This window comes from Procambarus clarkii, chromosome 50, assembly GCF_040958095.1.
Source record: "Procambarus clarkii isolate CNS0578487 chromosome 50, FALCON_Pclarkii_2.0, whole genome shotgun sequence".
Classification (NCBI taxonomy): Eukaryota; Metazoa; Arthropoda; class Malacostraca; order Decapoda; family Cambaridae; genus Procambarus; species Procambarus clarkii.
The window spans coordinates 5,596,925-5,623,167 of record NC_091199.1 but is presented as its reverse complement, the minus strand read 5'-3'; the positions used below and the strand labels follow the sequence as shown (position 1 = coordinate 5,623,167).

The 26,243-nt window shown below is 51.2% G+C and overlaps 1 protein-coding gene across 1 annotated transcript in view; it reads right to left on the bottom strand.

Moving 5' to 3' along the window:
• Positions 1–806: 806 nt before the first annotated feature.
• The window catches only part of LOC123749575 (uncharacterized), a 68,668-nt gene continuing 43,231 nt past the window's right edge, over positions 807–26,243 (bottom strand). The window contains exons 2-5 of the mRNA XM_069303391.1: positions 22,256–22,440; positions 21,241–21,439; positions 15,415–15,521; positions 807–1,267 (exon numbers count right to left, since the gene is read on the bottom strand). Coding sequence (XP_069159492.1) covers positions 1,124–1,267; positions 15,415–15,521; positions 21,241–21,439; positions 22,256–22,264 — 459 coding nt within the window. The 5' untranslated portion in view covers positions 22,265–22,440 and the 3' untranslated portion in view covers positions 807–1,123. The remainder of the gene's footprint in view (positions 1,268–15,414; positions 15,522–21,240; positions 21,440–22,255; positions 22,441–26,243) is intronic.

Sequence of the window (26,243 nt, the reverse complement as noted above, 5' to 3'; positions counted from 1 at the left end):
GCTGCAGCTTGGAGGTGTCCCACAATGATGCTGCAGTTTGGAGGTGTCCCACTAGGAGGCTGCAGCTTGGAGGTGTCCCACAAGAATGCTGCAGCTTGGAGGTGTCCCACTAGAATGCTGCAGCTTGGAGGTGTCCCACTAGGAAGCTGCAGCTTGGAGGTGTCCCACAAGAATGCTGCAGCTTGGAGGTGTCCCACAAGAATGCTGCAGCTTGAAGGTGTCCCACAAGAATGCTGCAGCTTGGAGGTGTCCCACTAGAATGCTGCAACTTGGAGGTGTCCCACTAGAATGCTGCAACTTGGAGGTGTCCCACTAGGAGGCTGCAGCTTGGAGGTGTCCCACAAGAATGCTGCAGCTTGGAGGTGTCCCACTATGATACTGCAGCTTGGAGGTGTCCCACTAGGATGCTGCAGCTTGGAGGTGTCCCACTATGATGCTGCAACTTGGAGGTGTCCCACTAGGATGCTGCAGCTTGGAGGTGTCCCACAAGAATGCTGCAGCTTGGAGGTGTCCCACTAGGATGCTGCAGCTTGGAGGTATCCCACTATGATGCTGCAGCTTGGAGGTGTCCCACTATGATGCTGCAGCTTGGAGGTGTCCCACTATGATGCTGCAGCTTGGAGGTGTCCCACTATGATGCTGCAGCTTGGAGGTGTCCCACTAGGATGCTGCAGCTTGGAGGTGTCCCACAAGAATGCTGCAGCTTGGAGGTGTCCCACAAGAATGCTGCAGCTGGAGGTGTCCCACAAGAATGCTGCAGCTTGGAGGTGTCCCACAAGAATGCTGCAGCTTGGAGGTGTCTCACAAGAATGCTGCAGCTTGGAGGTGTCCCACAAGAATGCTGCAGCTTGGAGGTGTCCCACTAGGATGCTGCAGCTTGGAGGTGTCCCACTAGGATGCTGCAGCTTGGAGGTGTCCCACTAGGATGCTGCAGCTTGGAGGTGTCCCACTAGAATGCTGCAGCTTGGAGGTGTCCCACAAGAATGCTGCAGCTTGGAGGTGTCCCACAAGAATGCTGCAGCTTGGAGGTGTCCCACTAGGATGCTGCAGCTTGGAGGTGTCCCACTAGGATGCTGCAGCTTGGAGGTGTCCCACTAGGATGCTGCAGCTTGGAGGTGTCCCACTAGGAGGCTGCGGTGGAGGGACTCTGTGTAGCCTCCTGACTCATCTCCACAAAAGCTGGGTCGCGCATCACGTCATGAATCATATCTTTCAGCATGAAGTAGCGGGGGATGATGGGGTACATCTTGCTCTCCACGTAGTCGTCCTGAAGAACACGATGCGCAACTGTTACACGCCATAGCAATGTCTTGTAACAACAATCATTTTACACATCAAATGCTAAAAATAAATGTACAACTACTGATATTTATTAATGCTGGTATAAACAAAATATGTGAACACTTGATCTAATGTGTAATAATTAAAAATGTATTATCAGTGATAGGTATTATTCAACAATATTGTATGCATAAAGATATGCTGTTTCCTGCTGCATGCAGTTGAGGGGTAGCTGGTCAGTGAAGAGTCATGGAGGCTCTAAAGTGTCATATTTACACCTCTGCTTGCTCTCAAGTGTCATATCTACACCTCTGCTGGCTCTCAAGTGTCATATCTACACCCCTGCTGGCTCTCAAGTGTCATATCTACACCCCTGCTGGCTCTCAAGTGTCATATCTACTCCTCTGCTTGCTCTCAAGTGTCATATCTACACCTCTGCTGGCTCTCAAGTGTCATATCTACACCTCTGCTTGCTCTCAAGTGTCATATCTACACCTCTGCTTGCTCTCAAGTGTCAAGTGTCATATCTACACTATACACATGTGCCAGAAGACCCAAGACCAATGTTAGTTACTGATATAGACAGGTCAACCGGGTAACGTCTATATTTGCATATTTCAGAGCTATAGCCTAGTTCTGATTATTTCATGGCATATATAGCTAATGTCTTCGTTTAAACACAGCTTTCTGTGACCAGGCATAGCCAAGTTTTGAGGCACCAGGAAGAGGCCACGACTGGTGACCCAGACTGGTGAGTGGTATGTAGTGACTGGTGAGTGAGTGGTGGTATGCCCAGCAGAGTAACCAGAGGTCACGTGACCTCTGAGGGGAGCAGAGAGGTGTGACCAACTGGCCACAAGGAATGGCACTCGTTTTAAAAAAAAATTAATTTTGCCCCGAGGGGCGAGTTTATTGGGCAGCGTCACTCATCCTGTGAGTGGACACACCGCCATAGTGACAGTATTGGGCAGCGCCACTCATCCTGTGAGTGGACACACCGCCATAGTGACAGTATTGGGCAGCGCCACTCATCCTGTGAGTGGACACACCGCCATAGTGACAGTATTGGGCAGCGCCACTCATCCTGTGAGTGGACACACCGCCATAGTGACAGTATTGGGCAGCGTCACTCATCCTGTGAGTGGACACACCGCCATAGTGACAGTATTGGGCAGCGTCACTCATCCTGTGAGTGGACACACCGCCATAGTGACAGTATTGGGCAGCGTCACTCATCCTGTGAGTGGACACACCGCCATAGTGACAGTATTGGGCAGCGCCACTCATCCTGTGAGTGGACACACCGCCATAGTGACAGTATTGGGCAGCGCCACTCATCCTGTGAGTGGACACACCGCCATAGTGACAGTATTGGGCAGCGCCACTCACCCTGTGAGTGGACACACCGCCATAGTGACAGTATTGGGCAGCGCCACTCATCCTGTGAGTGGACACACCGCCATAGTGACAGTATTGGGCAGCGCCACTCATCCTGTGAGTGGACACACCGCCATAGTGACAGTATTGGGCAGCGCCACTCATCCTGTGAGTGGACACACCGCCATAGTGACAGTATTGGGCAGCGCCACTCATCCTGTGAGTGGACACACCGCCATAGTGACAGTATTGGGCAGCGCCACTCATCCTGTGAGTGGACACACCGCCATAGTGACAGTATTGGGCAGCGCCACTCATCCTGTGAGTGGACACACCGCCATAGTGACAGTATTGGGCAGCGTCACTCATCCTGTGAGTGGACACACCGCCATAGTGACAGTATTGGGCAGCGCCACTCATCCTGTGAGTGGACACACCGCCATAGTGACAGTATTGGGCAGCGTCACTCATCCTGTGAGTGGACACACCGCCATAGTGACAGTATTGGGCAGCGTCACTCATCCTGTGAGTGGACACACCGCCATAGTGACAGTATTGGGCAGCGCCACTCATCCTGTGAGTGGACACACCGCCATAGTGACAGTATTGGGCAGCGTCACTCATCCTGTGAGTGGACACACCGCCATAGTGACAGTATTGGGCAGCGTCACTCATCCTGTGAGTGGACACACCGCCATAGTGACAGTATTGGGCAGCGCCACTCATCCTGTGAGTGGACACACCGCCATAGTGACAGTATTGGGCAGCGCCACTCATCCTGTGAGTGGACACACCGCCATAGTGACAGTATTGGGCAGCGTCACTCATCCTGTGAGTGGACACACCGCCATAGTGACAGTATTGGGCAGCGCCACTCATCCTGTGAGTGGACACACCGCCATAGTGACAGTATTGGGCAGCGTCACTCATCCTGTGAGTGGACACACCGCCATAGTGACAGTATTGGGCAGCGCCACTCATCCTGTGAGTGGACACACCGCCGTAGTGACAGTATTGGGCAGCGCCACTCATCCTGTGAGTGGACACACCGCCGTAGTGACAGTATTGGGCAGCGCCACTCATCCTGTGAGTGGACACACCGCCGTAGTGACAGTATTGGGCAGCGCCACTCATCCTGTGAGTGGACACACCGCCGTAGTGACAGTATTGGGCAGCGTCACTCATCCTGTGAGTGGACACACCGCCATAGTGACAGTATTGGGCAGCGCCACTCATCCTGTGAGTGGACACACCGCCATAGTGACAGTATTGGGCAGCGCCACTCATCCTGTGAGTGGACACACCGCCATAGTGACAGTATTGGGCAGCGTCACTCATCCTGTGAGTGGACACACCGCCATAGTGACAGTATTGGGCAGCGTCACTCATCCTGTGAGTGGACACACCGCCATAGTGACAGTATTGGGCAGCGTCACTCATCCTGTGAGTGGACACACCGCCATAGTGACAGTATTGGGCAGCGCCACTCATCCTGTGAGTGGACACACCGCCATAGTGACAGTATTGGGCAGCGTCACTCATCCTGTGAGTGGACACACCGCCATAGTGACAGTATTGGGCAGCGCCACTCATCCTGTGAGTGGACACACCGCCATAGTGACAGTATTGGGCAGCGCCACTCATCCTGTGAGTGGACACACCGCCATAGTGACAGTATTGGGCAGCGTCACTCATCCTGTGAGTGGACACACTGCCATAGTGACAGTATTGGGCAGCGTCACTCATCCTGTGAGTGGACACACCGCCATAGTGACAGTATTGGGCAGCGCCACTCATCCTGTGAGTGGACACACCGCCATAGTGACAGTATTGGGCAGCGCCACTCATCCTGTGAGTGGACACACCGCCATAGTGACAGTATTGGGCAGCGCCACTCACTCTGTGAGTGGACACACCGCCATAGTGACAGTATTGGGCAGCGCCACTCATCCTGTGAGTGGACACACCGCCATAGTGACAGTATTGGGCAGCGCCACTCATCCTGTGAGTGGACACACCGCCATAGTGACAGTATTGGGCAGCGCCACTCATCCTGTGAGTGGACACACCGCCATAGTGACAGTATTGGGCAGCGTCACTCATCCTGTGAGTGGACACAACGCCATAGTGACAGTATTGGGCAGCGCCACTCATCCTGTGAGTGGACACACCGCCATAGTGACAGTATTGGGCAGCGTCACTCATCCTGTGAGTGGACACACCGCCGTAGTGACAGTATTGGGCAGCGCCACTCATCCTGTGAGTGGACACACCGCCGTAGTGACAGTATTGGGCAGCGCCACTCATCCTGTGAGTGGACACACCGCCGTAGTGACAGTATTGGGCAGCGCCACTCATCCTGTGAGTGGACACACCGCCGAAGTGACAGTATTGGGCTGCGCCACTCATCCTGTGAGTGGACACACCGCCGTAGTGACAGTATTGGGCAGCGCCACTCATCCTGTGAGTGGACACACCGCCGTAGTGACAGTATTGGGCAGCGCCACTCATCCTGTGAGTGGACACACCGCCATAGTGACAGTATTGGGCAGCGCCACTCATCCTGTGAGTGGACACACCGCCATAGTGACAGTATTGGGCAGCGCCACTCATCCTGTGAGTGGACACACCGCCATAGTGACAGTATTGGGCAGCGCCACTCATCCTGTGAGTGGACACACCGCCATAGTGACAGTATTGGGCAGCGCCACTCATCCTGTGAGTGGACACACCGCCGAAGTGACAGTATTGGGCAGCGCCACTCATCCTGTGAGTGGACACACCGCCGTAGTGACAGTATTGGGCAGCGCCACTCATCCTGTGAGTGGACACACCGCCGTAGTGACAGTATTGGGCAGCGCCACTCATCCTGTGAGTGGACACACCGCCATAGTGACAGTATTGGGCAGCGTCACTCATCCTGTGAGTGGACACACCGCCATAGTGACAGTATTGGGCAGCGCCACTCATCCTGTGAGTGGACACACCGCCATAGTGACAGTATTGGGCAGCGTCACTCATCCTGTGAGTGGACACACCGCCATAGTGACAGTATTGGGCAGCGCCACTCATCCTGTGAGTGGACACACCGCCATAGTGACAGTATTGGGCAGCGTCACTCATCCTGTGAGTGGACACACCACCATAGTGACAGTATTGGGCAGCGCCACTCATCCTGTGAGTGGACACACCGCCATAGTGACAGTATTGGGCAGCGCCACTCATCCTGTGAGTGGACACACCGCCATAGTGACAGTATTGGGCAGCGTCACTCATCCTGTGAGTGGACACACCGCCATAGTGACAGTATTGGGCAGCGTCACTCATCCTGTGAGTGGACACACCGCCATAGTGACAGTATTGGGCAGCGCCACTCATCCTGTGAGTGGACACACCGCCATAGTGACAGTATTGGGCAGCGCCACTCATCCTGTGAGTGGACACACCGCCATAGTGACAGTATTGGGCAGCGCCACTCACTCTGTGAGTGGACACACCGCCATAGTGACAGTATTGGGCAGCGCCACTCATCCTGTGAGTGGACACACCGCCATAGTGACAGTATTGGGCAGCGCCACTCATCCTGTGAGTGGACACACCGCCATAGTGACAGTATTGGGCAGCGTCACTCATCCTGTGAGTGGACACACCGCCGTAGTGACAGTATTGGGCAGCGTCACTCATCCTGTGAGTGGACACACCGCCGTAGTGACAGTATTGGGCAGCGCCACTCATCCTGTGAGTGCACACACCGCCGTAGTGACAGTATTGGGCAGCGCCACTCATCCTGTGAGTGGACACACCGCCGTAGTGACAGTATTGGGCAGCGCCACTCATCCTGTGAGTGGACACACCGCCGTAGTGACAGTATTGGGCAGCGTCACTCATCCTGTGAGTGGACACACCGCCGTAGTGACAGTATTGGGCAGCGCCACTCATCCTGTGAGTGGACACAACGCCGTAGTGACAGTATTGGGCAGCGTCACTCATCCTGTGAGTGGACACACCGCCATAGTGACAGTATTGGGCAGCGTCACTCATCCTGTGAGTGGACACACCGCCATAGTGACTGTATTGGGCAGCGTCACTCATCCTGTGAGTGAACACACCGCCATAGTGACAGTATTGGGCAGCGCCACTCATCCTGTGAGTGGACACACCGCCATAGTGACAGTATTGGGCAGCGCCACTCATCCTGTGAGTGGACACACCGCCATAGTGACAGTATTGGGCAGCGCCACTCACTCTGTGAGTGGACACACCGCCATAGTGACAGTATTGGGCAGCGCCACTCATCCTGTGTGTCGGAAAATCCGACCCCATTTAATAATCATACAGATAATTGCTGTTGTATAAGCAAGTTACCCATAGAAAACGTAACTTGTAGTGGAATTACCGTCTATAGAAAACGGGATATCATCACCACATACTATTATAATTCACCAGCTATTCTGCTGGGAATTGTTCTTAAATACATTAGTCTTTGGACTTTACCATCATAAAAACATCTTATATAAATTAACTTAATTATCAATATTAAAGTAGAGTAAATGTGACCCTTCTATCACGTTCTGAAATCTGGACAATGTAAGCCAGGCGTCAGAGTGGAGGAGGAGGGCAGCCATCATTGTTTATATGAGACCAGAGGCTCACACGGGAGCAAATTCGGCTCCTGTTAAATTTACTTGGACGTAGTGTTATGGAACCCAAAGGTGTACCATTGTCAACACGCTGTCTACAAATACAAGTTAAGTGTCTATCCGAAACCCGTTTATCATTCATTTATGGCCATTAATGTCAGGATATAGGGTTAGCCGGTTAGAACGCGAAATCGCCTCAAACTAAAGGTAATTAAGCCAGGTCTTTAAGGTTCCATGTACTGTATAGTGTTTTCTCTGATATAGCTTGTCATATATAGGATTCTGGCTTCACAGCTAGCGCACTTTTGACAGGTCAAGACGAGGATGCAAGATTATGTGCACCAGTTACTGGGTGATAGAAGCTACCTCAAAGAGGATAATTTGGTGTCTACACCCTAGTTATACCTAGTGGACTAACCTGCTGTACTATAAGATAAGGAACCTCATCAATGTATGTAGCTATTCCTGTAGTTTGATTGGCTGCATATATATATATATAAATATAAACCCCCCCTAATGTGTAGAGGATCGATTTGTGAGATTATGAGATTATTGCAGAAATACAGTCCACTTATCATTATACAAATTGCTATCGAAGTATATAAATTAACGTAAATATAAATTCATATAAATTAAATAAATATAAATCTCACAGGTCGGTTCCCACATTATTTGGTCATCTTCGAACCGGATGACGGATTATTTGATCCTTTGAACCCACATTTGGTCATCTTAGTACCGGATGAACCAGTTATCCAGTGGATTCATTAAATATACTAGTGCAGTGTTATTTAAACAAAGGCCAGCCAGTCAAAGACGGAAGCGTAGCCTCGAGGGAGCTCAGGAGCCTCCCTCAGCCGAGTTCAGCCTTAGTCAGCGGTTTCATGCACACCCACAGATATTTGGTGGCGTGTTATTTCGTGAAATGACAGCGCTAATATAGAATCCAGCCAAATTAGTGACTGTGTCTTCGCGAGATTGTTCACGGATTTCGTGGTGTTACATTTCGCGAGAGATTATCCACGAATTTTGTGGACTTTATTTCGCGAGGTCACTAATAACATTTAATACTTCTAGATAATATTAGAAGTTTCATAGAGGCTAATTAAGAGGCTATTATCAATAATTGTGTATATTATTTCTCCAAAATAGAGAATTATTTAATATAAATTGCACTAGTGATCACAGTATAATATTTACTAATTGCCAACCCACAACAGGGTAGGATATTAACCATTGACTAGTTGAACTATTATCGTTCATCCTAGTCCCATTATTACAATAGTCAGTTGTACCCCTCACGTGCACACACCACACAGTGAGGTGGGGAGGTGTTTATATTGAACAACCTAACACCATTAATGAATGGTCCAGACCCTATTTTGGGTGTAATTTTTATCAACTCGAGTTGAGTTGTATATATAATAAATTACTTATGATCATTACACCTTTGAGTGATTAATTAGTGTCTCTACCATCCTAGGGTGATATAGAAGAGCTAACCTAAAGGTACTTCCATGACACTGGTTTATCACTCAAATCATTAGTGTGGATGATTGTATATATATAATGTGTATTAATTTTAAGTGCTAACCTCTAGTAGAGGTAGGATTACAGCCTAGTGAGTGCAGAATTTACCCTAGGCTATCATTAGAGTTTGTTCAGTATTATGAGCAGCCCAAGTACAAGCCCCACAAGGCTTCACCAACTAGCCAGTATGGATAATGCAGGGAGAATGAAAAGAACCCTTGCAGGTCTTAAAGGCCACTTAACAAGACAGATCAAGAAATGTGAAGATTTGTCACAACGATCAACAGTTGATTATGCTGACCTGGAAAGCTATTATCAAGCAGCTGCAGGTAAATTTGAGCAAATCAAATGTCAAATAGTAACATATGTGGCTGAACTTGCCAATACCAATTTATCAGAAACAGAAATAGACGACATTATGGTTGATCTTGCGAATTATGAAGATCACACTCAGGCCACGTTACAGCCTTATGTCAAATTAATTGCCCAGAACAAGGCAACAGCAACAACAACAACAGTTGCATCTAATACGAGTCAAGCAGAAGCTCGACTCCCTCCAATTAATTTACCCACTTTCTCAGGAAAAGATGAGGAAGATTGGGATGAATTTTGGAACAAATTCGTTGACCTTGTAGATTCAAAACAATCTTTACCAAAGAGTAGTAAATTCTCTTATTTGCAAGGCCAATTATCAGGTGAGGCTAAAACAGTAGTATCCCATCTGAGATTAACTAATGACGGCTATGATCTGGCAGTAAAACTCCTCAAGGATAATTATGCTGATCCAGAAGTAAGAACATCACATTTAGTTCATGAGCTGTTGCATTTACCCCCACCGGAGGCTTCAGCTGATTCACTCCAAGTCTTCAAGCTGGAGGTAGAATCATTGATCAATGCCCTCAGCCTGACAGCAGATACAAACGGGGCTGAGTGGGTCTTGAAAATAATTGTCCAGGAGAAAATACCTAGGGACATATTGAGACAAATGAGTGCTCATTACAATAAAAGCATCTTATCCATGAATGAAATATCTGAAGGTTTAAAGTCAGTAGTTCATCAATTACGAACACATGACAAATTAAAACCACCAAGTAAACCCTCAGAAACCAATAATAGTAAACCACAGAGTACCAAAGGTACACCAAATCAATCTAGACAATATAATTCAACACCAAAGTGGAACAGTGGCAGTGTGGGCGTATATGCAGTGGGACCCTCCAAGCCTATAGTTACTGTGTCACCCAAGAACGTGACACCAAAGGGTACTGGAAGCTATGGAACATGTTTGTTCTGCAATGAGAAACATTCAATGTACCACTGCCCTAATTTTCCTGATAGTGACGCCCGTGTTGAGCGACTCAAAGATTTGCAACATTGCACGAGGTGCCTCAGGAAACATAACATCAAGGATTGTGAGACCCAATTACACACCTGTAATAGGTGTAACAAAGGTCAGCACCATGCAGTATTGTGCAGAGACACCAAAACAACGTCTCCAAACCCCAAGGTGGAAGATAGCATTCCCACCACAGTACAGTACTGCAAGGTGCAACAAACAAAGAGTGTCCAATCGGCAAAGTCTAAAGGTAATACGACTTTGCCTACTGCCCAAATTACCATCCTGAATAAGAGGGCCAAGGTCCATACCCGTGGGTTGTTTGACCAAGGATCCCAGAGAACATATATCACTAAAAAGCTGGCAGATGAATTACAATTAAGGCCTGTAGCCCAGATGTCATTCAACATCTCAGGGTTTGTAACAGATGCAGGACCTCAAGTCTACCAGGTGGTACAACCATCAGTACGCTTAGGCAGGTACGTCTGTCGAGTACAAGCCATTGTGGTGGACAAAATACCAGTAGACCTACAAGTTCAAGGTCTGAGAGCAACAGCCAAATTCCTGAGAAATAGAGGAATAAAATTGGCAGATAATATTAAGTCTGATCACCTCACCGACTTCGGTCTCCTTGTAGGGACAGACTATTGCCATCGATTCATCGGTAGCCCTACTAAATATCAGGGTATAACCATGTTAAACTCTGCAGGAGGTAAATTACTCTCAGGCCCAGTATCAAGCCTGAGGAGACCTATGCCTGCAGATAAACAATACCAGTAGAGATCTAAATTTGTCAGCTGATTATATTTCTCCAGTAGCATTATACTAAGGAGATTACAGCTGACTATAGTAACAGAGGTTGATGTTAGTATCATCATTTAAAGCTGGAGATGAGTTCATGAGGCCTCAGTGGCAAATCAGTGAACAGTAGCCTAAAACAGCTACAAGTCACTGCGACCAATGTCACTGAACCCACTGCAGTCTCAGAACCATACTTTACTTTAATGATGAGCTATTCAATCTTCTGAATCAATTAATTAAATTAAACCCCAATAAATCTGATGACTGATTTGATACATTTATTATTTAATCAAGATGTATTCCATGGGCCTCAGTGTTTATATATCAGTGACCAGTTACCTGAAGAAACTTCAAGTTATATCTAATGTCACTGATCTCACTGCAGTCCCTGAATCATACTTGACTGTAGTATTTGATCACATTCAGTCTTCTGGGTTAAATAATATGTAATTAGGCTTGAATATTAGCCTTTCAAGAGTTGACAGGGAAATGAAATCGCATTAGACTTCTAACCCCTGCAACTCTAGTACGGGACATCCGTCCTGTACGAACAGACGCACAAATGTGTGATTACTAACTACTAACATCAAATTAATGTAATAATTCGAAGGAGGAGTATCGGTGTTCGTCTGTTCTAATTAGGACTTCGACCCGTGAGCAGCCCCTGGGGAATTATGTCGGAAAATCCGACCCCATTTAATAATCATACAGATAATTGCTGTTGTATAAGCAAGTTACCCATAGAAAACGTAACTTGTAGTGGAATTACCGTCTATAGAAAACGGGATATCATCACCACATACTATTATAATTCACCAGCTATTCTGCTGGGAATTGTTCTTAAATACATTAGTCTTTGGACTTTACCATCATAAAAACATCTTATATAAATTAACTTAATTATCAATATTAAAGTAGAGTAAATGTGACCCTTCTATCACGTTCTGAAATCTGGACAATGTAAGCCAGGCGTCAGAGTGGAGGAGGAGGGCAGCCATCATTGTTTATATGAGACCAGAGGCTCACACGGGAGCAAATTCGGCTCCTGTTAAATTTACTTGGACGTAGTGTTATGGAACCCAAAGGTGTACCATTGTCAACACGCTGTCTACAAATACAAGTTAAGTGTCTATCCGAAACCCGTTTATCATTCATTTATGGCCATTAATGTCAGGATATAGGGTTAGCCGGTTAGAACGCGAAATCGCCTCAAACTAAAGGTAATTAAGCCAGGTCTTTAAGGTTCCATGTACTGTATAGTGTTTTCTCTGATATAGCTTGTCATATATAGGATTCTGGCTTCACAGCTAGCGCACTTTTGACAGGTCAAGACGAGGATGCAAGATTATGTGCACCAGTTACTGGGTGATAGAAGCTACCTCAAAGAGGATAATTTGGTGTCTACACCCTAGTTATACCTAGTGGACTAACCTGCTGTACTATAAGATAAGGAACCTCATCAATGTATGTAGCTATTCCTGTAGTTTGATTGGCTGCATATATATATATATATAAATATAAACCCCCCCTAATGTGTAGAGGATCGATTTGTGAGATTATGAGATTATTGCAGAAATACAGTCCACTTATCATTATACAAATTGCTATCGAAGTATATAAATTAACGTAAATATAAATTCATATAAATTAAATAAATATAAATCTCACAGGTCGGTTCCCACACTGTGAGTGGACATACCGCCATAGTGACAGTATTGGGCAGCGCCACTCATCTTGTGAGTGGACATACCGCCATAGTGACAGTATTGGGCAGCGTTACTCATCCTGTGAGTGGACACACCGCCATAGTGACAGTATTGGGCAGCGCCACTCATCCTGTGAGTGGACCTACCGCCATAGTGACAGTATTGGGCAGCGCTACTCATCCTGTGAGTGGATACACTGCCATAGTGACAGTATTGGCAGCGCCACTCATCCTGTATGTGGACATACCGCCATAGTGACAGTATTGGGCAGCGCCACTCATCTTGTGAGTGGACATACCGCCATAGTGACTGTATTGGGCAGCGCCACTCATCCTGTGAGTGGACATACCGCCATAGTGACAGTATTGGGCAGCGTTACTCATCTTGTGAGTGGACACACCGCCATAGTGACAGTATTGGGCAGCGCCACTCATCCTGTGAGTGGACCTACCGCCATAGTGACAGTATTGGGCAGCGCTACTCATCCTGTGAGTGGACACACTGCCATAGTGACAGTATTGGCAGCGCCACTCATCCTGTATGTGGACATACCGCCATAGTGACAGTATTGGGCAGCGCCACTCATCCTGTGAGTGGACATACCGCCATAGTGACAGTATTGGGCAGCGCCACTCATCCTGTGAGTGGACATACCGCCATAGTGACAGTATTGGGCAGCGCCACTCATCCTGTGAGTGGACACACCGCCATAGCAGCATGTACAACACTCCCCAATAGGAAGAAAACCCGCTGGGTTGTTCATCCTGTAAAAGATTGAGATGTTGAAGCCAGACCTCCAGGGGTCTGAGGGGCTTGTATCGTGCTAAGTCAGTCATGGCAGCCTCAAGGTTCTCACACTCAAGTGGCACTTTAGTGGACATATTCAAGTGATAAGAGGACCACTGTGATCCTCCAGCGCCAGGAGTAGGGACGAGAGGGAGCGCTAGACAAGCACAGATGGTGGTCACAGTTTATCTGGAGTATTAAGGTGGAGGGCCAGCCTCTGACAGTGCCAGTGTCATCCTCCACAGTTGTCAAGTGTCAAGTGTTTGTGGGACTTGAGAGGCTGGGACTTGAAAGGCTGGGACTTGAGAGGCTGGGACTTGAGAGGCTGAGACTTGAGAGGTTGGGACTTGAGAGGTCGGGACTTGACAGGGTGGGACTTGAGAGGCTGGGACTTGAGAGGTTGGAACTTGAGAGACTGGGACTTGAGAGGTTGGGACTTGATACACTGGGACTTGAGAGGTTGGGACTTGATACACTGGGACTTGAGAGGCTGGGACTTGAGAGGCTGGGACTTGAGAGGGTGGGACTTGAGAGGGTGGGACTTGAGAGGGTGGGACTTGAGAGGCTGGGACTTGAGAGGTTGGAACTTGAGAGACTGGGACTTGAGAGGGTGGGACTTGAGAGGCTGGGACTTGAGAGGTTGGGACTTGAGAGACTGGGACTTGAGAGGTTGGGACTTGATACATTGGGACTTGAGAGGCTGGGATTTGAGAGGTTGGGACTTGAGAGGCTGGGACTTGAGAGGCTGGGACTTGAGAGGCTGGGACTTGAGAGGTTGGGACTTGAGAGGCTGGGACTTGAGAGGCTGGGATTTGAGAGGTTGGGACTTGAGAGACTGGGACTTGAGAGGCTGGGACTTGAGAGGCTGGGACTTGAGAGGTTGGGACTTGAGAGGTTGGGACTTGAGAGGTTGGGACTTGAGAGGTTGGGACTTGATACACTGGGACTTGAGAGGCTGGGACTTGAGAGGCTGGGACTTGAGAGACTGGGACTTGAGAGGGTGGGACTTGAGAGGCTGGGACTTGAGAGGCTGGGACTTGAGAGGCTGGGACTTGAGAGGGTGGGACTTGAGAGGCTGGGACTTGAGAGGTTAGGACTTGATAGACTGGGACTTGAGAGGCTGGGACTTGAGAGGTTGGGACTTGATACATTGGGACTTGAGAGGCTGGGACTTGAGAGGCTGGGACTTGAGAGGTTGGGACTTGAGAGGCTGGGACTTGAGAGGCTGGGATTTGAGAGGTTGGTACTTGATAGACTGGGACTTGATAGACTGGGACTTGAGAGGCTGAGACTTGAAAGGCTGGGACTTGAGAGGTTGGGATTTGAGAGGCTGGGACTTGAGAGGTTGGGACTTTAGAGGGTGGGACTTGAGAGGTTGGGATTTGAGAGGCTGGGACTTGAGAGGTTGGGACTTTAGAGGGTGGGACTTGAGAGGTTAAAACTTGAGAGGCTGGGACTTGAGAGGTTGGGACTTGAGAGGCTGGGACTTGAGAGGCTGGGACTTGAGAGGTTGGGACTTGATACATTGGAACTTGAGAGGCTGGGACTTGAGAGGTTGGGACTTGAGGCTGGGACTTGAGAGGCTGGGATTTGAGAGGTTGGGACTTGATAGACTGGGACTTGATAGACTGGGACTTGAGAGGCTGAGACTTGAGAGGCTGGGACTTGAGAGGTTGGGATTTGAGAGGCTGGGACTTGAGAGGTTGGGACTTTAGAGGGTGGGACTTGAGAGGTTGGGATTTGAGAGGCTGGGACTTGAGAGGTTGGGACTTTAGAGGGTGGGACTTGAGAGATTAAAACTTGAGAGGCTGGGACTTGAGAGGTTGGGATTTGAGAGGCTGGGACTTGAGAGGCTGGGACTTGAGAGGCTGGGACTTGAGAGGCTGGGACTTGAGAGGCTGGGACTTGAGAGGCTGGGACTTGAGAGGGTGGTACCCAGCTCCCTCACCACCCTCACCTTCAGCTCCCTCATGAGGGTCCTGAGAGATGAGTACTTCCTTAGGTGACGGTAGAGCTCATTAGTGAGGGCGTTATTCTCCTCCAGGATCTGAGATGTTGTCATTCCTGCAACACATCACAATGTTTAGGGCTGGTTCCTGCAACACATCTCAATGTTTAGGGCTGGTTCCTGCAACACATCTCAATGTTTAGGGCTGGTTCCTGCAACACATCTCAATGTTTAAGGCTGGTTCCTGCAACACATCACAATGTTTTAAGGTTGGTTCCTGCAACACATCACAATGTTTAAGGCTGGTTCCTGCAACACATCACAATGTTTTAAGGTTGGTTCCTGCAACACATCACAATGTTTAAGGCTGGTTCCTGCAACACATCACAATGTTTAGGGCTGGTTCCTGCAACACATCACAATGTTTAAGGCTGGTTCCTGCAACACATCACAATGTTTTAAGGCTGGTTCCTGCAACACATCTCAATGTTTAAGGCTGGTTCCTGCAACACATCACAGTGTTTAGGGCTGGTTCCTGCAACACATCTTAATGTTTAGGGCTGGTTCCTGCAACACATCACAATGTTTAAGGCTGGTTCCTGCAACACATCACAATGTTTAAGGCTGGTTCCTGCAACACATCTCAATGTTTAAGGCTGGTTCCTGCAACACATCACAATGTTTAAGGTTGGTTCCTGCAACACATCTCAATGTTTAAGGTTGGTTCCTGCAACACATCTCAATGTTTAGGGCTGGTTCCTGCAACACATCTCAATGTTTAGGGCTGGTTCCTGCAACACATCACAATGTTTAAGGCTGGTTCCTGCAACACATCTCAATGTTTAGGGCTGGTTCCTGCAACACATCTCAATGTTTAGGGCTGGTTCCTGCAACACATCACAATGTTTAAGGCTGGTTCCTGCAACACATCTTAATGTTTAGGGCTGGTTCCTGCAACACATCTCAATGTTTAGGGCTGGTTCCTGCAACACATCACAATGTTTAAGGCTGGTTCCTGCAACACATCTTAATGTTTAGGGCTGGTTCCTGCAACACATCACAATGTTTTAAGGCTGGTTCCTGCAACACATCACAATGTTTAAGGCTGGTTCCTGCAACACATCACAATGTTTAAGGCTGGTTCCTGCAACACATCACAGTGTTTAAGGCTGGTTCCTGCAACACATCTCAATGTTTAGGGCTGGTTCCTGCAACACATCACAATGTTTAAGGCTGGTTCCTGCAACACATCACAATGTTTTAAGGCTGGTTCCTGCAACACATCACAATGTTTAAGGCTGGTTCCTGCAACACATCACAATGTTTAAGGCTGGTTCCTGCAACACATCACAATGTTTAAGGCTGGTTCCTGCAACACATCACAGTGTTTAAGGCTGGTTCCTGCAACACATCTCAATGTTTAGGGCTGGTTCCTGCAACACATCACAATGTTTAGGGCTGGTTCCTGCAACACATCACAATGTTTAAGGCTGGTTCCTGCAACACATCACAATGTTTTAAGGCTGGTTCCTGCAACACATCACAATGTTTAAGGCTGGTTCCTGCAACACATCACAGTGTTTAAGGCTGGTTCCTGCAACACATCACAATGTTTAAGGTTGGTTCCTGCAACACATCACAATGTTTTAAGGCTGGTTCCTGCAACACATCACAATGTTTAAGGTTGGTTCCTGCAACACATCACAGTGTTTAAGGCTGGTTCCTGCAACACATCACAATGTTTTAAGGCTGGTTCCTGCAACACATCACAATGTTTTAAGGCTGGTTCCTGCAACACATCACAATTACTGACCAACTTATATGTGTGGTGTTGGACTTAAGGCCTAACAACGTCTGGAGGTATATTTCACAACCCAAAATGACCTTTAACCTTTAATTACTCAACATATATGAGAAATTAGAGCAATAACAGCCAACAGCACTCAGCTCCCGTACTGAAATATTTGAATATATTAAATATTAAATCACTCAACATTCTCTCAAATGTAATCTATAATTCTATATGAATAAGAGTCTTTAAAAGCTGACCTTAAGGGTTGACCTTAAGGGCTGACCTTAAGTGCTGACCTTAAGGGTTTACCTTAAGGGCTGACCTTAAGGGCTGACCTTAAGGGCTGACCTTAAGTGCTGACCTTAAGGGCTTTCTAGGAGGCTGTAACAGAACCCTAAACACACTAAAACAAATATCTTATTGGTATTCCAAGAATGTGACTTAACCACAGCAACAATGCTCTGTAAACCAAGGGAGATAAGAGACTTGTGGTGGCCCTAGTACACATGGATGTTGCTGAAGCCTTTGATACAGTCTCCGTGGTGTAGTGGTAAGACACTCGCCTGGCGTTCCGCGAGCGCTATGTCATGGGTTCGTATCCTGGCCGGGGAGGATTTACTGGGCGCAATTCCTTAACTGTAGCCTCTGTTTAACGCAACAGTAAAATGTGCACTTGGTTGTAACAACGATTCTTCGCGGCGGGGATCGTATTCCAGGGACCTGCCCGAAACGCTACGCGTACTAGTGGCTGTACAAGAATGTAACAACTCTTGTATATATCTCAAAAAAAAAAAATAAATAAATAATAAGGTCCCAAGTGAGAGGCTGGCAAGGATATTACAGGTTCAGGGAGTAAATGGGAGAATACTGGAATGGATTAAACTCGGGTTGAAACAAAGAAAACGGGTCGTGCTAAATGGAAACTGATCTGACTGGAGAAGTGCGGTGAGTGGGGTCCTACAGGGGGCCATTTTGGGGCCGACACTATTTCTCATATACACCAATGACATATATGAGAATATTGCCGTATAGTGTGAAGAGAAAATTATATTGAAGTCTTACTGAGAGAGCTGCATAAATTCCACAAATGTTAGAAGACTGACAAATGGGTTTTAATATTGACAAATGCAAGACCTTGTAAGTGGGGCATAACAACCCGTGACTACCACATTAACAACATTACCTTGCAACAGATTGATGCAGACAAGGAACTTGGAGTCAGGATCCGTCATCAATGAAACTTGTACAACAAGTGGGCGTGGCAGTAAAAAAAAAAAGATAACCAAACCGTAGAAATAATCAAGCGCACCTGTACCTTTAAGCGCACCTGTACCTTTAAGCGCACCTGTACCTTTAAGCGCACCTGTACCTTTAAGCGCACCTGTACCTTTAAGCGCACCTGTACCTTTAAGGTCAAGAAGGTTGTGATTCAACTGTATGAATCTCTGGTGCGCCCCCCCCCCACCACCCTGGATTATTGCAAAAAAGCAGCTCCAGCAGGACACAGCTGCTGTGGGGAAAGTGCAACACCGGGCAACAAAAGTCACTCCAGAGCTAAGTCGACTCCGGTACCAGGAACCTCCAGAGCTAAGTCGACTCCGGTACCAGGAACCTCCAGAGCTAAGTCGACTCCGGTACCAGGAACCTCCAGAGCTAAGTCGACTCCGGTACCAGGAACCTCCAGAGCTAAGTCGACTCCGGTACCAGGAACCTCCAGAGCTAAGTCGACTCCAGTACCAGGAACCTCCAGAGCTAAGTCGACTCCGGTACCAGGAACCTCCAGAGCTAAGTCGACTCCGGTACCAGGAACCTCCAGAGCTAAGTCGACTCCGGTACCAGGAACCTCCAGAGCTAAGTCGACTCCGGTACCAGGAACGTCCAGAGCTAAGTCGACTCCGGTACCAGGAACCTCCAGAGCTAAGTCGACTCCGGTACCAGGAACCTCCAGAGCTAAGTCGACTCCGGTACCAGGAACAGTTGAGGGCCGCAGGGCTACCAACACTACACACCAAGGCATGACGGGGCGCATTTCATCGAAGCTTAAAAATACTTAACAATCTGCAGGATACTAAAAAAAATCACACATTAACGTGCCATATCAATGGTAGGAAAATCAATGGGAGCCGTGGCGACGACTCAAACCTATGCGCTTGGCAAAATTTTTCTAATTTGGTGGACATTGATCCAGACCATCTCTTTAAAAGGTCAGATGTAACACAAACAAGGAGCAACGGGTACAAGTTCAACAAGCACAGTGTGGGACTGAGAACACAGATGTGTTATCTACCAGACGGTTATAAACCCATAGAACCGCCTACCCGACGCAGCTGTAAATACCAAACTATGCTGAATTTTACAATCCAACTTAACCAAATTCCCAGGACAAATGGAGGTACCTTTGACAAGCCGCCAACTTCCTGTCCTGGTCGGGGACCGCTGGCATGTATCCAGATCCTCAAAGGTCGAATTACTGACCTTCCCAAGCTTGTGACCCTACAAGGTCACTTGCAGGTGACTTATGGAGTACCACGATACGGCTCTCTCTCTCTCTCTCTCTCTCTCCCTCTCTCTCTCTCTCTCTCTCTCTCTCTCTCTCTCTCTCTCTCTCTCTCTCTCTCTCTCTCTCTCTCTGTCTGTCTGTCTGTCTGTCTCTCTCTCTCTCTCTCTCTCTCTCTCTCTCTCTCTCTCTCTCTCTCTCTCTCTCACTCTCACTCTCTCACTCTCACTCTCTCACTCTCCCTCACTCAGTGTGAGGGTCAACGCTCGTGCCGTCCTCCAGGTCTGGTTGGAGGCAGTTGGGATCTGACCTGAGTGGTGTCAGGTAGTTAATTGGGTGATTGTAGCAGGCTAATTGGATGACTACACCACCTGGGTAATTACTAGATATTTGAGTGACAATAACATAACTAGACAACTGGCAGTAATGATCTAACTTGATAACCAGGTAAACTGGACCACTAGGTAAACTGAACAGCTAGGTAAACTGGACCACTAGGTAAACTTGGCCACCAGGTAAACTGGACCACCAGGTAAACTGGATCACTAGGTAAACTGGACCACTAGGTAAACTTGGCCACCAGGTAAACTGGACCACTAGGTAAACTGGGCCACTAGGTAAACTGGATCACTAGGTAAACTGGACCACCAGGTAAACTGAACCGCTAGGTAAACTGGACCACTAGGTAAACTTGGCCACCAGGTAAACTGGACCACTAGGTAAACTGGACCACTAGGTAAACTGGGCCACTATGTAAACTGGACCACTAGGTAAACTGGACCACTAGGTAAACTGGACCACTAGGTAAACTGGACCACTAGGTAAACTGGACCACCAGGTAAACTGAACCGCTAGGTAAACTGGACCACTAGGTAAACTTGGCCACCAGGTAAACTGGACCACTAGGTAAACTGGACCACTAGGTAAACTGGGCCACTATGTAAACTGGACCACTAGGTAAACTGGACCACTAGGTAAACTGGACCACTAGGTAAACTGGACCACCAGGTAAACTGAACCGCTAGGTAAACTGGACCACCAGGTAAACTGGACCACTAGGTAAACTGGACCACTAGGTAAACTGGGCCACTAGGTAAACTGGACCACTAGGTAAACTGGACCACTAGGTAAACTTGACCACTAGGTAAACTGGGCCACTAGGTAAACTGGACCACTAGGTAAACTGGACCACTAGGTAAACTGGGCCACTAGGTAAACTGGGCCACTAGGTAAACTGGACCACTAGGTAAACTGGACCACTAGGTAAACTGGACCACTAGGTAAACTGGACCACTAGGTAAACTGGACCACTAGGTAAACTGGACTATTAAAAAACTACTCACCCCATCCCTCCCTTAACTCACTCCCCCTCCCCTCCCTTCCCCCTTCCCTCCCCCCCTCCCTTCCCTCACTCCCCCCTCCCTTAACTCACTCCCCCCTTCCCTCTTCCCTCCCCCCCTTCCCTCACTCCCCCCCCCCTTCCCTCACTCTCCCCCCCCTTCCCTCACTCCCCCCCTTCCCTCACTCCCCCCTCTCCCCACCTCACCATTGAGCCTCTGAGCGTTCTCCCTCTTCCTCTCCTCCTCTTCATCAGCCCTGTTGGCCTTCTCCGCCTGTTCCTGCGACCTCTGGCTCTTCTCAATGATGGAGCAGGCGCGCAGCACGTACGCCAGCACCGGCTCCTGCTTCTCCTGGCGCGGTACTTCCAGCAGCTGCCAGTACTCCGTCTCCAGCCGCACCACCTCCTGAAATATGCCCGTAATCTATATATATACCTATATCTCATTCACTTGGGAACTGGGAGACTCGAACTCACGTCCCCCCATGAGCGTGAAGGATAGGCTTTATCTCAAGGTTACTACAATAGTAAAGATTGCAGGAGCAGCAAACCGCTGTCCAACTGAAATGTTAAAACTTTCCCCAGTCCCTGCTTAGGTCCAGGGCCTTTAATGGTTCACGCCCGAGGCATATAATCATGTCATTGTGTGAAATGTTTTCAGTCTTGAACTGAAATCCAAATCCTCACCTCAAAATCCCAGTTTTCATTTAAAAACAACAATTCTCACCTCAGTATCCTAATCTTAACACGGAATTTTAATCCTCACCTTAAAATCCTAATATTATTTACCTTAAAATCCTATAGTCCTTACCTTAAAACTCTAGTTCTCATCTTAAAATCCTAATCCTCAACTTATGATCCATATAGTTTCCTCAATTCCTAATCTTTGCTTCAAAATTTAAGTTTCTAAGTAGACACCCTATCTCTCTCTCTCTCTCTCTCTCTCTCTCTCTCTCTCTCTCTCTCTCTCTCTCTCTCTCTCTCTCTCTCTCTCTCTCCCCCCCTCTCTCCACGCCTCTCTCCCCCCTCTCTCCCCCCCTCTCTCCCCCCCCTCTCTCTCCCCCCTCTCTCTCTCCCCCCTCTCTCTTCCCTCCCTCTCTCTCTCTCTCTCTCTCTCCCTCCCTCTCTCCCTTCCCCCCCTCTCCCTCTCCCTCCCTCCCTCTCCCACCCTCTCTCCCTCCCTCTCTCCCTCCGTCTCTCCCTCCCTCCCTCACTACCTCACCTTGATCATGACCTTGAGGAGGCGGTAGCGGGTGAAGAAGTTCCAGGTGTGTTTGCTCTGGTTGTAGCGGGTGTGGAGGGTGAGGAGCGCCCCGCGGGCCGTGTCGTGGGCCTCCTCCAGGCGGCTCCTCACTGCCCTCAGCCGGTGGTTGGTGGCGATGGCCTCGTCCCTCGTCTCTCCGTCAGCTGGGGGAGAGGCTGGGGGTTAGGGTCTCCTGCTGGGGGTCAGGACCTCCTGCTGGGGGGTTAGGGTCTCCTGCTGTGGGTCAGGACCTCCTGCTGGGGGTTAGGGTCTCCTGCTGGGGGTCAGGACCTCCTGCTGGGGGGTTAGGGTCTCCTGCTGTGGGTCAGGACCTCCTGCTGGGGGTTAGGGTCTCCTGCTGGGGGTCAGGACCTCCTGCTGGGGGGTTAGGGTCTCCTGCTGGGGGGTTAGGGTCTCCTGCTGGGGGTCAGGACCTCCTGCTGGGGGTTAGGGTCTCCTGCTGGGGGTCAGGACCTCCTGCTGGGGGTTAGGGTCTCCTGCTGGGGGTCAGGACCTCCTGCTGGGGGTTAGGGTCTCCTGCTGGGGGTCACGTGTATCCTGCTGGGGGGTTAGGACCTCCTGCTGGGGGGTTAAGACCTCCTGCTGGGGGTTAGTGTCTCCTGCTGGGGGTCAGGGTCTCCTGCTGGGGGTCAGAATCTCCTGCTGGGGGTCAGGACCACCTGTTGGGGGTCAGGACCTCCTGCTGGGGGTCAGGACCTCCTGCTGGGGGTTAGGGTCTCCTGCTGGGGGTCAGGGTCTCCTGCTGGGGGTCAGGGTCTCCTGCTGGGGGTCAGGGTCTCCTGCTGGGGATCAGGGTCTCCTGCTGGGGGTCACGTGTATCCTGCTGGGGGTCAGGTCCTCCTGCTGGGGGGTTAAGACCTCCTGCTGGGGGTTAGTGTCTCCTGCTGGGGGTCAGGGTCTCCTGCTGGGGGTCAGGACCTCCTGCTGGGGGTTAGGGTCTCCTGCTGGGGGTCAGGGTCAACTGCTGGGGGGTCAGGGTCTCCTGCTGGGGGTCAGGGTCTCCTGCTGGGGGTTAGGGTCTCCTGCTGGGGGTCAGGACCTCCTGCTGGGGGTTAGTGTCTCCTTCTGGGGGTCAGGGTCTCCTGCTGGGGGTCAGGGTCAACTGCTGGGGGGTCAGGGTCTCCTGCTGGGGGTCAGGGGTCTCCTGCTGGGGGGTCAGGGTCTCCTGCTGGGGGTCAGGGTCTCCTGCTGGGGGGTCAGGGTCTCCTGCTGGGGGTCAGGGTCTCCTGCTGGGGGTCAGGGTCTCCTGCTGGGGGTCAGGGGTCTCCTGCTGGGGGGTCAGGGTCTCCTGCTGGGGGGTCAGGGTCTCCTGCTGGGGGTCAGGGTCTCCTGCTGGGGGTCAAGGTCTCCTGCTGGGGGGTCAGGGTCTCCTGCTGGGGATCAGGGTCTCCTGCTGGGGGTCAGGGTCTCCTGCTGGGGGTTAGGGTCTCCTTTTCGGGGTCAGGGTCTTCTGCTGGGGGTCAGGGTCTCCTGCTGGGGGTCAGGGTCTCCTGCTGGGGGTCAGGGTCTCCTGCTGGGGGTCAGGACCTCCTGCTGAGGGTCAGGATCTCCTGCTGGGGTCAGAGTCTCCTGCTGGGGGTCAGGGGTCTCCTGCTGGGGGTCAAGACCTCCTGCTGTGGGTCAGGGTCTCCTGCTGGGGGTCAGGGTCTTCTGCTGGGGGTCAGGGTCTCCTGCTGGGGGGTCAGGGTCTCCTGCTGGGGGGTCAGGGTCTCCTGCTGGGGGTCAGGATCTCCTACTATGGGTCAGGATCTCCTGCTGGGGGGTCAGGATCTCCTGCTGGGGGTCAGGACCTCCTGCTGGGGGTCAGGATCTCCTGCTGGGGTCAGGGTCTCCTGCTGGGGTCAGAGGTCTCCTGCTGGGGGTCAGGACCTCCTGCTGGGGGTCAGGACCTCCTGCTGGGGGTCAGGACCTCTTGCTGGGGGTCAGGGTCTCCTGCTGGGGGTCAGGACCTCCTGCTGGGGGTCAGGACCTCCTGCTGGGGGTCAGGACCTCCTGCTGGGGGTCAGGGGTCTCTTCCTGGGGGGTCAGGGTCTCCTGCTGGGGGGCCAGGGTCTCCTGCTGGGGGGTCAGGGGTCTCCTGCTGGGGGTCAGGGTCTCCTACTGGGGGTCAGGGTCTCCTGCTGGGGGTCAGGACCTCCAGCTGAGGGTCAGGACCTCCTGCTGGGGGTTCAGGGTCTCCTGCTGGGGGTCAGGGTCTCCTGCTGGGGGTCAGGGTCTCCTGCTGGGGGGCAGGGTCTCCTGCTGGGTGTCAGGACCTCCTGCTGGGGGGTCAGGGTCTTCTGCTGGGGGTCAGGGTCTCCTGCTGGGGTCAGGACCTCCTACTGGGGGTCAGGGGTCTCTTCCTGGGGGGTCAGGGTCTCCTGCTGGGGGGTCAGGGGTCTCCTGCTGGGGGTCAGGACTTCCTGCTGGGGGTTCAGGGTCTCCTGCTGGGGGTCAGGACCTCCTTCTGGGGGTCAGGACCTCCTGCTGGGGGTCAGGGTCTCCTGCTGGGGGGTTAGGGCCTCCTGCTGGGGGTCAGGACCTCCTGCTGGGGGGTCAGGGTCTCCTGCTGGGGGTCAGGGTCTTCTGCTGGGGGTCAGGGTCTCCTGCTGGGGTCAGGACCTCCTACTGGGGGTCAGGGGTCTCTTCCTGGGGGGTCAGGGTCTTCTGCTGGGGGGTCAGGGGTCTTCTGCTGGGGGTCAGGACTTCCTGCTGGGGGTTCTGGGTCTCCTGCTGGTGGTCAGGACCTCCTGCTGGGGGTCAGGACCTCCTGCTGGGAGTCAGGGTGTCCTGCTGGGGGGTCAGGGCCTCCTGCTGGGGGTCAGGACCTCCTGCTGGGGGGTCAGGGTCTCCTGCTTGGGGTCAGGGTCTCCTGCTGGGGGGTCAGGGTCTCCTACTGGGGGTGAGGGTCTCCTGCAGGGGGTCAAGACCTCCTGCTGGGGGTCAGGACCTCCTGCTGAAGGTCAGGACCTCCTGCTGGGGGTTCAGGGTCTCCTGCTGGGGTTCAGGGTCTCCTGCTGGGGGTCAGGGTCTCCTGCTGGGTGTCAGGGTCTCCTGCTGGGGGGTCAGGGTCTTCTGCTGGGGGTCAGGGTCTCCTGCTGGGGTCAGGACCTCCTGCTGGGGGTCAGGGGTCTCTTCCTGGGGGGTCAGGGTCTCTTGCTGAGGGGTCAGGGATCTCCTGCTGGGGGTCAGGACCTCCTGCTGGGGGTTCAGGGTCTCCTGCTGGGGGTCAGGACCTCCTGCTGGGGGTCAGGACCTCCTGCTGGGGGGTCAGGGTCTCCTGCTGGGTCAGGACCTCCTGCTGGGGGTCAGGGTCTCCTGCTGGGGATCAGGGTCTCCTGCTGGGGGTCAGGGTCTCCTGCTGGGTGTCAGGGTCTCCTGCTGGGGGGTCAGGGTCTTCTGCTGGGGGTCAGGGTCTCCTGCTGGGGTCAGGACTTCCTACTGGGGGTCAGGGGTCTCTTCCTGGGGGGTCAGGGTCTCCTGCTGGGGGGTCAGGGGTCTCCTGCTGGGGGTCAGGACTTCCTGCTGGGGGTTCAGGGTCTCCTGCTGGGGGTCAGGACCTCCTGCTGGGGGTCAGGGTCTCCTGCTGGGGGGTCAGGGTCTCCTGCTGGGGGTCAGGACCTCCTGCTGGGGGGTCAGGGTGTCCTGCTGGGGGTCAGGGTCTCCTGCTGGGGGGTCAGGGTCTCCTGCTGGGGGGTCAGGACCTCCTGCTGGGGGTCAGGACCTCTTGCTGGGGGTCAGGACCTCCTGCTGGGGGTCAGGACCTCCTGCTGGGGGTCAGGACCTCCTGCTGGGGGTCAGGACCTCCTGCTGGGGGTCAGGACCTCCTGCTGGGGGTCAGGACCTCCTGCTGGGGGTCAGGACCTCCTGCTGGGGGTCAGGACCTCCTGCTGGGGGTCAGGACCTCCTGCTGGGGGGTCAGGGTCTCCTGCTGGGGGTGAGGACCTCCTGCTGGGGGTGAGGACCT